Below are 14,692 nucleotides of genomic sequence, written 5' to 3'. Positions count from 1 at the left end.
TTGCACAATTGTAAACGAGTGATGTTTTGGAAAGCAGGCTAAAAATCATACGTCAGTGTCACTGTCAACGTCAAGTCGATTGTCAAAAGTAAATTGTAACGCACGTGTTGTTGTAATTTTTTTCTGATTTTGTTCATAAGTTTGTGTATTTGAAAATGGGAAAAGCTAAAAAACTTAAACCATCCCAAGTAGCGAAAAATGTAGCTCTTGCTGATCAAATCGAAGCCTCGAATTCAGTAAAAAATAAAAATAGAAGTAAAGAAAAAAACAGACATGATGATGACGAAGATGTAAGGAACAAAACAAATCTTGAGCCATGCTAGGGTTCTTTATAAGTATATTATAACGTATTTTTTCAGTTTGTTAACGCAGACTTATCCAGTAAAATTTTGAAAGCTGCACGTAGGCAGCAAGTCGAATTGGGCAGTGGAGGTCAATCATCTTCAACAAACGCGCTTCCAGTATCATTCATTGGTATTTTCTTATTAATTGTTAATGTATATTGTTATTTATCTCCATTACATACTCATAGTTATTTTGAGTAGACTTTTTTTTATAGTAGTAGTATTTGGTAGCAGTGGTTTTAGAAATAATAGTTTCTTAATAGAAAAAGGCAAAATTTGTGAATAATTTTGTGTTATTGTAAGTAACAACTGTACCTACCAAATACTACACATTTTTATGAGAATCTGGTATCAAAAGTCAATGTTTCTCTTTTCTGTATATATGTTTTTCTTCCTAAACATCCATAACACATTTAAAGAAGAAATACAATAACAATTATAGATGCAGGATCAGATAATGAAGAGGGTTCAGATAATGATGATTTGGAGCCAGATACTTACTATGACAATATTGAAATTAATGAAGAGGATGAAGAGGCGCTTAAAATGTTTATGTCGGCTAAACCAGAAAAAACAAGGACATTAGCAGATATTATAAAAGATAAAATCACAGACAAACATACAGAATTACAAACACAGTTCTCTGATGTAGAAACTTTGAAATTGCAAAATATTGATCCAAGGTATTATTTAATTATATCATAATCTTTGATAAGATGTTTATTACTCTCATGCAAATATGTACATATGGCCTATTACAATTGAAGAAGGAGTAGCCATAAATAAACATTGAAATAGATCTATATTAATTCTGTAAACAGCTCTTGATTAAAATATATCTATTTATAATACTACACTAGTCCACTTACGGACTCGTAACCATTTTAATTTTACTTCCATGGTTCCGATTTTTTCACAAATACCTAATTAATATAATAGATTATTCAAACTCTCGATCAATTATATCGTGAATTTATATAATTACTTTGATGAATAAATATTTTTCCAGAATAAGGACAATGTATCAAGGTGTCCGAGATGTTTTACAAAAGTATAGATCAGGCAAATTGCCTAAAGCTTTTAAAATGATACCACATCTACAAAATTGGGAACAAATACTGTACATAACAGAACCTACAATATGGTCTGCAGCAGCTATGTACCAGGTATGTGTTACTATACATTACATTATATATTATATAAGATTACGATGTAGAAAAAAGGATGGCTATCTCTACAGGCACTTTATGTACCTACTCTAATAATTATAGATTGCAAAAGCATTTACACAATCCAGTTTTATCTATATTTCATCTAAGTTGAGTTATATACTAAAAATAAATTATATATATGTATAACATTATAAGAATAAGATTTCTTTGGTGTTTACTCTGGTAATATTCAAAGTATTTTCTGAACTAATTAATAACTGTTATTTATTTTAGGCAACGAGAATATTTGCTTCAAATTTAAAAGAAAAAATGGCACAGAGATTTTACAATTTAGTACTCCTTCCTCGTGTCCGAGATGATCTTGCTGAATATAAGAGATTGAATTTTCACCTATATCAATCTCTAAGAAAGGCGTTGTTTAAGCCAGGAGCCTTTATGAAGGGAATATTATTACCTCTGTTAGAAGTAAGTTTAATAAACTTAATTTATTTTATACTAGTATTTAAGAACAGTACTAACAAATTGCATGAAATATGTAAATCTAACATTTGTTTATAATTACTCTACTTACCCTTGGAGTATAATGTAGAACTGTAGAGGAATCATTGTTATTAAATTAAATTTAATAAGATGTCAATAAATATTTAACCTATTTTTCATGTAGGCTGGTGATTGCACTTTGCGTGAAGCTATAATAGTTGGTTCAGTTCTGGCTCGGAACTCAGTACCGGTTCTTCACTCTAGTGCTGCCCTTTTAAAAATAGCAGAAATGGAATATACTGGTGCAAATTCAATATTTTTAAGAATACTTTTTGATAAGAAATATGCACTACCATACAGAGTCGTGGATTCAGTGGTTTTTCATTTCTTAAGGTAAATATTTCATGTTCTTAAAATAAATAGAAGACTAACATTGCTGAACAAGTTTTATAATTGACAAGTCACAGCTAATAGACATTGCTTGAACAATGTCCTAACATCAAATCAAAAGTAACAGAATATAGTAAAAAGACAGAAGTTAAGTTTAGTTTCAACTTAAAATCATACAGATTTTACGAAAGTGTTCATTAGGATTACAGTTACCATGAAAAGAACAGACAGAAAAAAGCATTAATATTATTTTTCAGTTTTTATGCACTCCAGCTAAGAACACCATGAAGCTATGTTATATTATATTAAGATCAAGCTTAAACTGTTATTTAAGTTAGTTTATATTTAAAATTGTATTACCAACCTTCTATTATTATTTCCTTTTATATTTTAAGGTTTCAAAATGAGTCTAGATCTCTACCCGTCCTATGGCATCAGGCCTTACTTACTTTCGTTCAAAGATATAAAGCTGATATTTCAACAGAGCAACGGGATGCACTTTTAGAACTGCTAAGGAAACAGTCACATCCTACAATAACTCATGAAGTAAGTTTTAATCAAAACACAGCAACAGAAATACTTATATATTATTTTACTGTTTTATTATTAATCAAATACATAATTTAAGTAAATCTCATAAACAAAAACCACAACCAAGTTCTTGAAATCAAATATAATAGTTAGTATATTTATTTACCTATAAATTATAATACTCCTTAATCTATTTTTTACTTCATCACCATAAAACTATTGATTAGATTAGATCATAATGAATATTTTACACAGAAGTAGGGAACTTCAGGAATTAAATTAAGCATACAAATCACTGGACTCCAAATATTTATTGCAGGTTCGACGCGAATTACACGCAGCCAAATGCCGTGATATTGAAATTAATGAAACCTTACAAAACTGTATGGCTGTAGAATAGTTATATGTAAATAAATTATTGCGTCGGAATTGAAATATACTGATGGTATAATAAAGAAACTTGTTTTAATTTACTATTAGGACTTTCATAATGTGTTATATCAGCCGGCATGGTAGTGCAAGTCGAATCAAGCGAAACTACGTACCCTTTTTCTGTTTTTTTGAACCCTTATTAATTAATAATTATAAATATCTGGTATTATTCAAACCCAACTTGGGTTGAATAATACAAAACAAAATTCTCGGGATACTTTTTCAATAGCGGACTTATTAAAAATATAACGTTTTGATTGCATAGTTCTTATACTTTAGAATTTATTGATATCTAAAAAACCTTGGTTTCGTTACAGACTTACTGACGATCATCAAAATCCTTATTTCCTAATGTTTTAGAAAGTTGAAATTTGGTAAGTACCTAAGCTAGTATTAGAACAACAAAAATATTATAAATAATAAAACATGTAACTTTTACCCCCAAATTCCTTAAATTGGGAAATGAAAGTTTGTAAGCGACTCCTCCAATTTATAAAGAAAAAAGGCTAAGATAGAGATCAGGTTCTAATAAAAGGCGCCTCTGATATGCAAGAAATACACCCCAAAAAAGTAAAAAAAGTTGACACAACCAACTTACAAAAATAAATGAAATCCCACCAAATACATTTCCATGTAAAATGTTGCCTTTGAAGACCATAATATGACTTGCACTGTCAAAAAGTTATCAGATATCACACAGATATCTCAAAAATGACATAATACTACTTTACATAGGACAATATGTTTGTATGTCATTTTCTTTCCACAGTGATAAAAGCATGTAATTTAAGCTGTTTGCTTAAATTTTTCTCCCCTCTTGGATTTTTAAGCTTTAGTTAATTTGAACATTTTCTCTGGTTCTTAAATTGTGGACTGATAACCATTGTTAGATGCATATTGAGTCATAAAGGCTTAAAAGATTGCTGATAGTAAATTGAATGAATTATATATTTAATAATTTCTAAATTATATATCGAATGTCTCAAGTTATAATTATTGTATTAATTAAATAATAAATAAATGTACTCCATAGGAATTATTTTATTTAGTTTCAAAATTTATCGTGATTTCGAGGAAGATAGAGAACATAAACATATTCAAAACAAATACAAAAATGTGCGCATACAATATATTTCTATTTAATGACATGTGTTTAATAGATGATTTTTTTAAAAAAAATTTTTGCATTATCATAAATTTGGTAATGCAACAGGGATGTCTACTTGACTAGTTACTAAATAAATTGGTGGCAAAACCGAACTACCACAATCACATTTTCTTCCTGCCAAAAAGTCAAATGATCCCAGTTTACATCCACAATTTTCACAATGCAATTTTCCTCTAGTCCATTGCTCTGCTTCAACCTTTTGACTTATCCATGTAGGTAACTGGTCTTCCAGTAAGTATAAGAAGTTCCTATTATTGTAACTAACACATGTTTCATTACAAGGCGCTACGTGTGTTTTTAATTTTTCCAGCAAAACATGTCGGCATTTATGGCATTTCACTCTTCCAGAAGTGTTATGGTTGTCCATTTTAACTATAAGTTGTAAACATTAGGTAGGTATCTCTGGTTATCTTAAAAGTTATTACAATGATTAGGTTATTTTTTCAGAAATCTATAAAATTATTTCATTAAATTATATTTGGAAACACGTTTGACGTTTACAAGTAAACAAATAATAGTTATAAGTTTAAGTTACAGATAGACAAAAATCTTATACATTTTCAATTCTTAGTTTAAAGGCTTTTAGTTGTGCCGACAGCCCGACAGGGCACAGATTATTTCGTCAATGTCACACTTTAATTCTTACAGACAGCTGACGCTTGACAATTGACATACAGATAACAGAGTCTGAGCAGTGAGCACAGATATTAGTCATGTCGAATAATTCTGACCAGTGCTACTAACTTCAACTAAAAGGTTTGCTAGTAAGTAAATATAAGTTATTATGAAATATTAGTTATAATACAAATAAATCTTATATATTAATAGCGTACCTAAGCCAATTTTGGTCCCAGTGATTATTGGACAATAGCTGCACGTAGAAGATCGGCTATGGTCTTATTTTGAAGAGCTCCAGCTGTAGATGGGCAGAATTAAATAGGAATCTTAATTGCAATTTACTAAATTGTTACAATTTATAAAATAATTAATTTTAAAGAGAGAGAGAGAAAAAAGTGTACGAAAGTCCTTTATATAAACGCGAAGTTTTGTCTCAGCTTAATTCAATGAATTGAAATATGTAATCATTGACTAAACTGTTTTTTTATTTTAATTCCCTTTGTTATACTTAATTAAATGTGTATATGTATGTATATACGAACTTAATATTATAACGATTAGCAAATTATTCACTAGTGTTTTTTTTCGTTTAGCTTAATAATCTTAACATGATAAGTGAATTATTTTATTTCAAAGCAAAATTTACCGATGTAAAGATGAAACATGAATCCCTATAGAAATAAAAGCAAACCTATTGAGCAAATGACTATATGTCCATATGCTAACCAACTCTTTCACAATAATATAACACAGTTACAGTAAAATAAATAAAACAACAACTCGCATGTGCGTGATATTTTTATTTTCACTGAATTTATTTACGTACTCAACGAGAATTTTGCGCTGTTCAATATTCATTCAACTATAATTTGGCTAATGTGCTTCGGTTTAGTTACAATGACTTAAGGACACGTATAGCATTTTACAGTTCGTTCATTAATGTAACAATAACGAACAAATACCTATTAATAATAATATGGTATAAAAAGTACTTATAAAGCATTAATTTTAGTTACTTTTTAATTAATTAAGCTGTTAAAATCGTTCAGTTTGTACAATAAGAAAACTTCAGAAGTAATATTAAATCATAATCGTTGTAATATTTTACAAGCTAGATGTAATTTGTTAGATTCTAAATTTCTATCTGAATAGGAAGCAAGCGATGATACCATCTATAGAAAAAGCTTAAATATAATAAAAGTAAAAATACCCGACCGCTTTTTCTAATAATGTCGTATACATTTATTCTAAAAGCGGAGTGATATTTGTGATTATTATAAATGTGTTTAATAAAATGATACTATCTTATGAGTGCCATGTTGAGTTACGGTAGTGTACTATTATCACAATATAATATATTATTTGGAATAAATATAAAAATTAAAATTTACTAAACATTGCAGTCGGGTTGTACATTAAATAGTCATTCAAAGCTCCGTATTATTTATGCAAAGTTATAACAACTTAGCTACCGTACCCTGACGTAATAATATTAGCAATATACTGTGTTTATAGCCTTATGCCGTTATGTTACAATTTTAAAGATATTTGTCATATTCGAAGTTATAATCAGGGAATAAATTAATAGGTAATAATCGTACATCCAACGGCGAAACATTTATTTAACAATTGTATGTAGCGTTACTTGTATGATTATTATCTATTAACGGTTCCTTAAATGCTGATAGATTTTTATTATTATTCTACATTCTCATAAATTTAATTTAGCCATCATCATATAACTATTTATAGTCGGGGCCAGCACTATGCGACGCACAGTAACACGCAACATGCTTAAATCTTTTGTGTAACAAAACGTAATGAGCACATATTGTAAATGATAACATCAGGTTATTAAAAGTTGTATTCACAATTTTATGAAATTAAATATCAAAGTGAAATAGATGAAAGAAATAACAATGCTTATATAAAAGATAGTAAAATATTTTACATAAAATTACAAATAAGTAAGCATAAATATGATTATTATGTTTTTAGTGAATCTTGTTTACGATGTAACCTATGTATTGATTATTTATTATTGTGCGATATATGTTTGTGTTATCGGTTTCAGTTCTGTTAAAAAATCTCTAGATGTGTTATGTATAGAGGTACGTAGGTCTTAGTCTTTTTTTTTTAATTTCGATTTTCGACACTCGACAGTACGCCACATTATTGAGTGTCGTTTGTTTCTTTAGTTAATTAGTAAATCGAAAGTTCCAGACATCGACTCACGCAGTGTATTGTTTAAGTATGTTCGTAGATATTAGGTACTTAGGTTTGCGTTCGCAGTTTGCAGATACAGCTGCCCACGCAATAAATCACACACAGTTCAAGATTCAATTGCAATTTGATGACTTGTATGTAAGCTAAGTTTAATACGCCCCGAGGTTGTATTGTCATGGTAGCTTATTTTAATATGAAAACCAACTCATCAACCAGCCAACGGTGTGTGTTGTTTTATATTAAATTTGTTTTGTTACTACTAACTTGTTCCGTAAACAAGATCACTAAAAACATAAGACTTATTCTCGTTATTTTCTCAATGCAACAGTAAAACATAATTAGACTATATTATTCATATAATTACATAAATATAAAATCAATAATTGATTTCAAAGAATTCATGAAACATATTATTAGCGATCAAACTTAGTATTTACGTGTGCTTATTTTCAGCTTAACAATATAAAATTTCGATCACAGACAAAATTACTAATTATTATTATTATGCACGCACGCCTTAACTTTGCGCTTCAAATGTTTTTGAAATATAAAATACTAAACTTATCAATATAATACTCTAGAACAATATAAATGTGTGATTATTCAAAGCTGAAACAACCAGTTTTTTGTGACTAAAATTATTTCAAGGCAACAATTTTTAAAATGATATACTGAACAATTTTGCATAAGTCCACTTATGCTAAGGTTTGCAGCATTTATTTTATAACCATAATTTAAATGTTTATAATTACAGTGATGTTACTCTTACACAGGAAGAGTAAACAGAACTTTGTTATTGCTGCTTGAACAAGTCAACTTACAAGTACACTATAGTCTGATAAAAATAAGTATGTACAAGTGATCAATGCGTTCGTATTACCAGTCACGGATAGAGGTAAAATTATGTAAGTTTGAGCCTTAGGTAAGAGTTTTCAATCGACATTATTAATTTATCTTAGAGAAAATTATCTCAAAATAGCAAATTTTGATCGCTATTTTTGATGATTTTCTATGTATGATTTTTTTTAGGTTCATTCTTACAAAAGAAGGTTTCATACAAAAAAGAGCAACTGATTATTTGAATACGTACACAGATAAAATACAATATACAAGGAAACATGGAATATTCAGTTATTCAATTAGCATTTAAAGTAGGTTTAATAGATTAACGAAGTTGATGGTATCGAATTTCATTTTATTTTAAATCATGTATTAACGCTTGCATTGCTAAAAAATAAAATACGCTACAATCAGTAACATATTGTACTAGATACTAACTATGAATGATAAATCGATGTGACAAAGTGCCGGTCAAAATCCTAAGCATAAAAGATAAATTATAAATTTAATTTAGTTAATTAATAAATATGTTATAGTTGCCACTACTTTATATTCCATTTTAATTCACTGGCAACAACACGTTACTTCAATTCAATGAACAAGAATGGACTGTGCAATATTCTCACAAAACCACCTTTTTTCGAGAGGCTGCCAGGTTATCACTTATACCCTTCATCCAGGGGGTGCAAAAATCTCGCTTTGGGTTCGCCGATAATGGTCAAGCCATAGATCAAACGTGTCGATCTCTGGAGATCTCTTACATTTTTATGGCGGACATCGAAAACATACTACTTGCACCCTGGAGCTTAGTGTGCTTGACGGGGCTGCCAACACTTTTGTATAATATCTGACAGGATAGGGTCACAGTGCTTGAGGCGAAAGTCTGAGACGTGGTAGTTTATATGGAATTCTCGAAAAAAACTTAGAATTTAAGACTGATATCTACAAGTAATCTTGCTTCGTTTCCTTCGCACTGTACTTTCTGTAATTACTTACTGAAATCAACTCAGTCCAGTTTATGCGTCTATGGTCAAAACTCATTATATAAAATATTGCATGTATTCATAACCATCTCGACTTTTTGTTTTCCTTTGGATTATTTTTTGCTATGCGTTTATAATACTGTTTCAATGTCTGTAATGTCTTAATGTTATATATTAAATGAATGAAAAGGTATTTTGAAAAAAGTTAGTGTAGTATGAGACAAAACAATAACTAAGTTTTTTGATATATAGTACGAATACCATTTTTTGGAAAGAGGAACATTGCTCGTAAAAGTGATGAAGTGTGATACTTTTTGTTAATCATTTGTAACACTTTAAAGTTGCTCTATAGCTCGTTAAGATAAAATGAAAGTGTAATGTATTTCAATCTTTGATTATTTAAATACCTAGTTAGACTGTCAAAGCTGAGAACGCGTCGATAAATAGTGATCAACAGTTAGCCATAACTACATGCGTAGCTCTCACGCACACTAAGATGATAAATTTTTAGTTCTTTGGTAGTGCGACACTCTATCTCGATATATAAATACTCTAATATTTAAAGTATGTTCCATCACGTTTATGTAGTAAATTTTAATTTTAGTAATATACAAGAACCTAAATGTATAATTAATTAAATAATACACCAAGTAAAATTAATCTTCCTTAATCGTAGCTTAAATATATTTTCAATGTATTTGAAAATTATATGATATGAGTTAATTTATTAAAAGTAATTTGTTTTCGCCAATTTCTAAAATATTGTACCTAATTATTTTAGGATTTTTTATATCTAATTCATAAGTCTTTACTTAACCGTATGATTAATTATTTATCTATAGGACTGTTATTTAGAGGATGTGTGAATGTATGAAAACAAAGTCATTATGTAAATAAAAACAAAATGTCATTTGCTTGCTACATTATCGGGATTCATAACTAGTAAGGATTGCGTGATGTCGCGATAGTAACGACACAAGAATAGTCGCTGTCGATACGGTAACGAGTATCAAGGGGTTTGTCAGTTTGTGCGAGTGGCCACATTCTTATTACCACGTCTTGAGTGGAGAAAACAAACAAGTTCTTAATTTTATCGAGAATTATGACATGGAGTCAAATTCGCGGAGCCGCGAGCCTTAGAAATAACAAATAAGTTGGCCTTTTGAACACAACGTATTCATCGCCTCAATACGAAACCAACGTTTCGCTCGATAATGTAGCCATGCAAGAAGTAGTTAAATTAATTACATACTTTTCGACAAGGCATTCCATCATAATAGACAATCAATCTGGTAAAACCTATGACAATAAAGAAAAGATTTATAGCTAGCGGCAAATCACATTCCATCTGACACCAACGCACTTTTCACGCACAAATATTAGAGTGCTATACTCTTAATGGTTGAAAAAAAGCGACAATATATTTGTTAAACAAATATATATTACTTTGTATTCATATTTACTATTACTTAGTATAAGACAACGTCATATCTTTTTTTTCGGACAGTGTATTGCTTTTGGCCCGAATGGCCTCCACGGCGGAGTCAACGTGCGAGGAGGCGAGTTAAAATACCCACGCTGGGTGTTCAGAGCCCATTTAAGGGCTTAGAGTACACGCGACCTGAGGGCCTCTTCTAAGGACCGACGCTATCGACGTAGGAAGGATGAAAATGTGTGCATTATGAGTCGTCATACGGCTAAGCTTCGACGAGTCGAAACGAATTAGGGACCTCGACCTCGCCGACGGGGTCGGTGTGTCTAATATGTTAACGGGATCGTGTAGAACGTGCTAAGAGATAAATACAAATACATTATATTTATTTCTTAGAATTACGTATCTGAGACGTAAGCGTCATAAGCACGTTTATAGTGTAGACTATAATAAGTATGTCCGCCATTAATAAAGCTTTTCTTAATTGCCTTTGACTTAGCATATTGGTCATCTATTGCACATCGACTGCCATCGGTCAATCACTATTCAGAATAAAGTAAAATTAGTTAATCCTTAATCAGAGATGAAGATGTACGAATACCCAAAATTATAAGGATTTACATAATTTTTATAAAGAAATAGAGTTTTCAAGATATCTCTATAATAAAAGAAAAAAATAATGTGATTGTTTTTTTAAATCTTTTTGTAACGCGAAGGCCCCAATGCAACAAGCACTATTTCTGAATGATATTTTCATAAATTGATTTATTGTAACGTACGTCAGTACCTAACGAAAAATATTATTTTTGATTCATAGTTGTATTTATAGTCAGATTGCTCATCTATTTGTTGGCTAATAGGTAATTTCAGGTAAAAAACAGAATGTGTGATTTCTATTAATGACACCAAAAACCTCGTTTAATTGTTAAGTACTACCAATTTTTTGAGTAAGTACCAAGAGAATAGAAACAAGCGCATCAATTTTTTTTTTTAATTTCTAGGACTAGGTAAGGTAGAGTTAGGTTATTAAAGTGATTTAAACATGGAATAAACTTTCAAATGGGCTAAACAAAAGTACCTAAATAGTACGATTCAAACATTTGCATTACAAGTAACTACGTATATATCTTATGAAACTACACCTACGAAAGCAAGTAGGTTTCTAATTAAAGCGAACTATAGTATTATAGCAAAGCAACGGATATTTTTAAATAGTAAAGATTTGAGTTAAGGTGTACATACTACTTAGTACGATTTGCAATTGACCGACTTACGTTCTATATATTCTACCTAACAATATTACTCTACGAATTACGGTTTAATGGAATGTAAAAAAAAGTATTTAAGAAGTTTTTTTTTATATTATATTTAAAGTGGCTCTATTTTTTTAATTATTTTTTTTTTTACAAAAAGAAACACAAAATGTCTTTAGTGGTTCGTGAGTGACGTAAATTAATTCAAACGTACCTACACAATATTCATACAAAACGATTTAAAATGGGTCGAAAATATAATAAAAAATTGCTTAAATAGTTTATTTTACGTTAATGCGCGTGGGCACATTATCTTCAATGAAGTAAACAGTAAAAAGCTCTATCTTATTATTGAAACATTTTTAGCTTAGCACGAAGTAATTATAACATTTTTTTTTAAATATATTTTTTTAATTAGACCTTTAATTATAGTCAGGTAATACGCGTACCGTGCGTAGTATTTAAAGTTTTTATATAATTAGTTTTGAAAACTCCCTCTGTTTTGTATAAATATTGTAATGGATTTACAAAAAAAAGTATAAATGTTATTTGAGTGTTACGTATGAATCTTTCAGCTTTTTGTTTAGTCATACAGATAAATATTAAAGTTTATAGGTAATCGTTAGTTATTTTAAAGTAATAATTTAAATAGTGTGATCTTCTTTATAGATATGATATATGTATTAAATCTGACCGTATATGCATAGTACAACGAAGGTATTAAAATGTTATAAAGTAATTGATTGAAATATTGTCTTTATGGACCTTGTTTAGATGTACAATGTTTTGCATAGGACAATCTATGTGTTATTCATTCAATAAAGTAATTCTGCAGTTAAGACTAATTCATTTTCATTTTCATCAAGATTCAAGACAAAATGCAATTGTATATAAATTTTGCTATGTACGTATAAAATTAATGAATACGTTACGATTTTTTTTCGTCCTAATAAAGTATAGATGTATATATTCTCGAAGGGTCGCTCATTAAATTATCGACGTTCTTTAGTATAAGGGACTTTTATACTAACTGTATGTCTTAGTGTCTGTATCTATAAATAATAGCGTTGCTTTTCAGCCAAAATCTACTGAATATCTTGACATGAAATTTGTAACATTACATACAAGGTATTTCAGAGAAGGTTTTTAGCTAAACATTGTTATGCTATATAATTCAATGTTATGTCTTATTATAAACATAATTTTAGACTCGTAAATATCTTAACCAAAACCTATATCCGATTTAGAAATATGTTGTCGCGTAAACGTCGACAATACTGTCGCTATGTTATCGCGCAACGATGATTTTAAAATAACGCAAATTTATCTATCTTGGAATCAGTTTATTGGTAACGTAACACCTATTTTTGTAATTTTATAATAGATAATACCTTCGTTTAATTAATCACTCTCGCGTTGATAATCCTAAAAGGCTTAATAATGGTCAAAGTAAGACATAATACTCCAACATAATAAGCAAGTTTCGATTTCATTCATTGATAGAAATTAATAGCATTGTGTGATTTCTGTTGAACTATATGATTCGTGTATGTAATTTTTCAATCACGATAACATACGGCAAAACGAAAATGAAAAATGAAGTAGGCTTCAAAAATGTAATACGTATACGATGTTCTACATATGAACGGTCAGATTAAGCGAAGAATCAAAGTAAGCTTAGATTTGTGGTGGTACAGCCGCTGAAATGTTAGTCTTGAGATCTGCCCTTACGATTATGTATTTTTATTATTGCTTATATGATATATTGGCGAAATGACTTACTTGGTAACTATGATTATATAATTAACACATAAATATATAATTTTTGAGCCACAATTTAGCAATAATTCACACATTGAACGAAATTACGTGAAATACGCTCTTAAAAGTTGTCGTTTATTTAGTTTTAAATATATTTATTATTGTTTTATAATTATGTATATTTAATAAAATAAATAAATTTAAATAAAAAACTCTTACTAACAAGTTTGATTCATTATTAAATTAATTTTATGTATGACTAGAAAACAATCGTAATCAAAAGTAGTCGTTATTCAGTCAAAGTTTGGGTAAATAAATTAAAAAATAGTTTGATAAAATATCCATGGGTACGTAACATCGAAATTTATATGGTACATACGTCTATAATTATGACAAGCAAATTTTCATAAACGCACTTCCACAAGGAGCATTCCAAAATGTTTGATCAAAGTAGTGTTAGATATTACCTAGCTACAATGTAAAGGCAAGGAGCAAGGACGGGTAGAAAGCGTTTATCGTTTACTCTCTTCTGGAAATACAGTTCACGGTATTACGTAGTGTCTCAGTCTTATAACTTCATTCTGTGCAGCTGAGTTCAGACCTAAACTTATATTATCATTTAGATCCATGGAATCCTTCGACTGGGTTGAACGTCGACGATTGCAGATAGACTAACGAAAAACGAGATCCATAATATCTTTAGATAGTGCTATTGTATATTATAAATAACCACTCGTCATTATGTATAATGGTTGTAATCTACAACAAAATTAAAGCACCCGATGCATTCGCCGATTATTGCAAGTCAAAACACTCATATATTATACAAATACGGTTATACTAAAGAATGCGAACATTTTTTCGAACTAAGGCCAATTTTTATTCGACCCAAACTTGGACACTATTCAGTTACTTACTACGGCATCAAACCGTGTAATTTAAATACAAATGGACTCGGTGCGAGCGACCAGCGTCGGTCCGCTCGATAGATCGCGAGGACGTGTCGATATAGGCGTCGACGAAAGTACAAAATTGGTCCATGCGTCGGGTCGGGCGCGTCAG

General features: G+C 29.8%; 1 protein-coding gene across 1 annotated transcript; it reads left to right on the top strand.

Moving 5' to 3' along the window:
* Positions 1-60: 60 nt before the first annotated feature.
* Positions 61-3,370, top strand: LOC125071087 (bystin). The gene is made up of 8 exons (XM_047681181.1): positions 61-290; positions 360-474; positions 787-1,027; positions 1,354-1,510; positions 1,790-1,981; positions 2,181-2,389; positions 2,782-2,932; positions 3,237-3,370. Exons 1-8 carry the CDS (start codon positions 156-158, stop codon positions 3,315-3,317), a joined length of 1,281 nt encoding a protein of 426 aa, XP_047537137.1. The 5' UTR covers positions 61-155; the 3' UTR covers positions 3,318-3,370.
* Positions 3,371-14,692: the final 11,322 nt, after the last annotated feature.

Source organism: Vanessa atalanta, chromosome 2 (assembly GCF_905147765.1).
Source record: "Vanessa atalanta chromosome 2, ilVanAtal1.2, whole genome shotgun sequence".
NCBI classification, from domain to species: Eukaryota; Metazoa; Arthropoda; class Insecta; order Lepidoptera; family Nymphalidae; genus Vanessa; species Vanessa atalanta.
The sequence above is the reverse complement of the archived record's forward strand: the minus strand, read 5'-3'. Positions and strand labels throughout refer to the sequence as shown.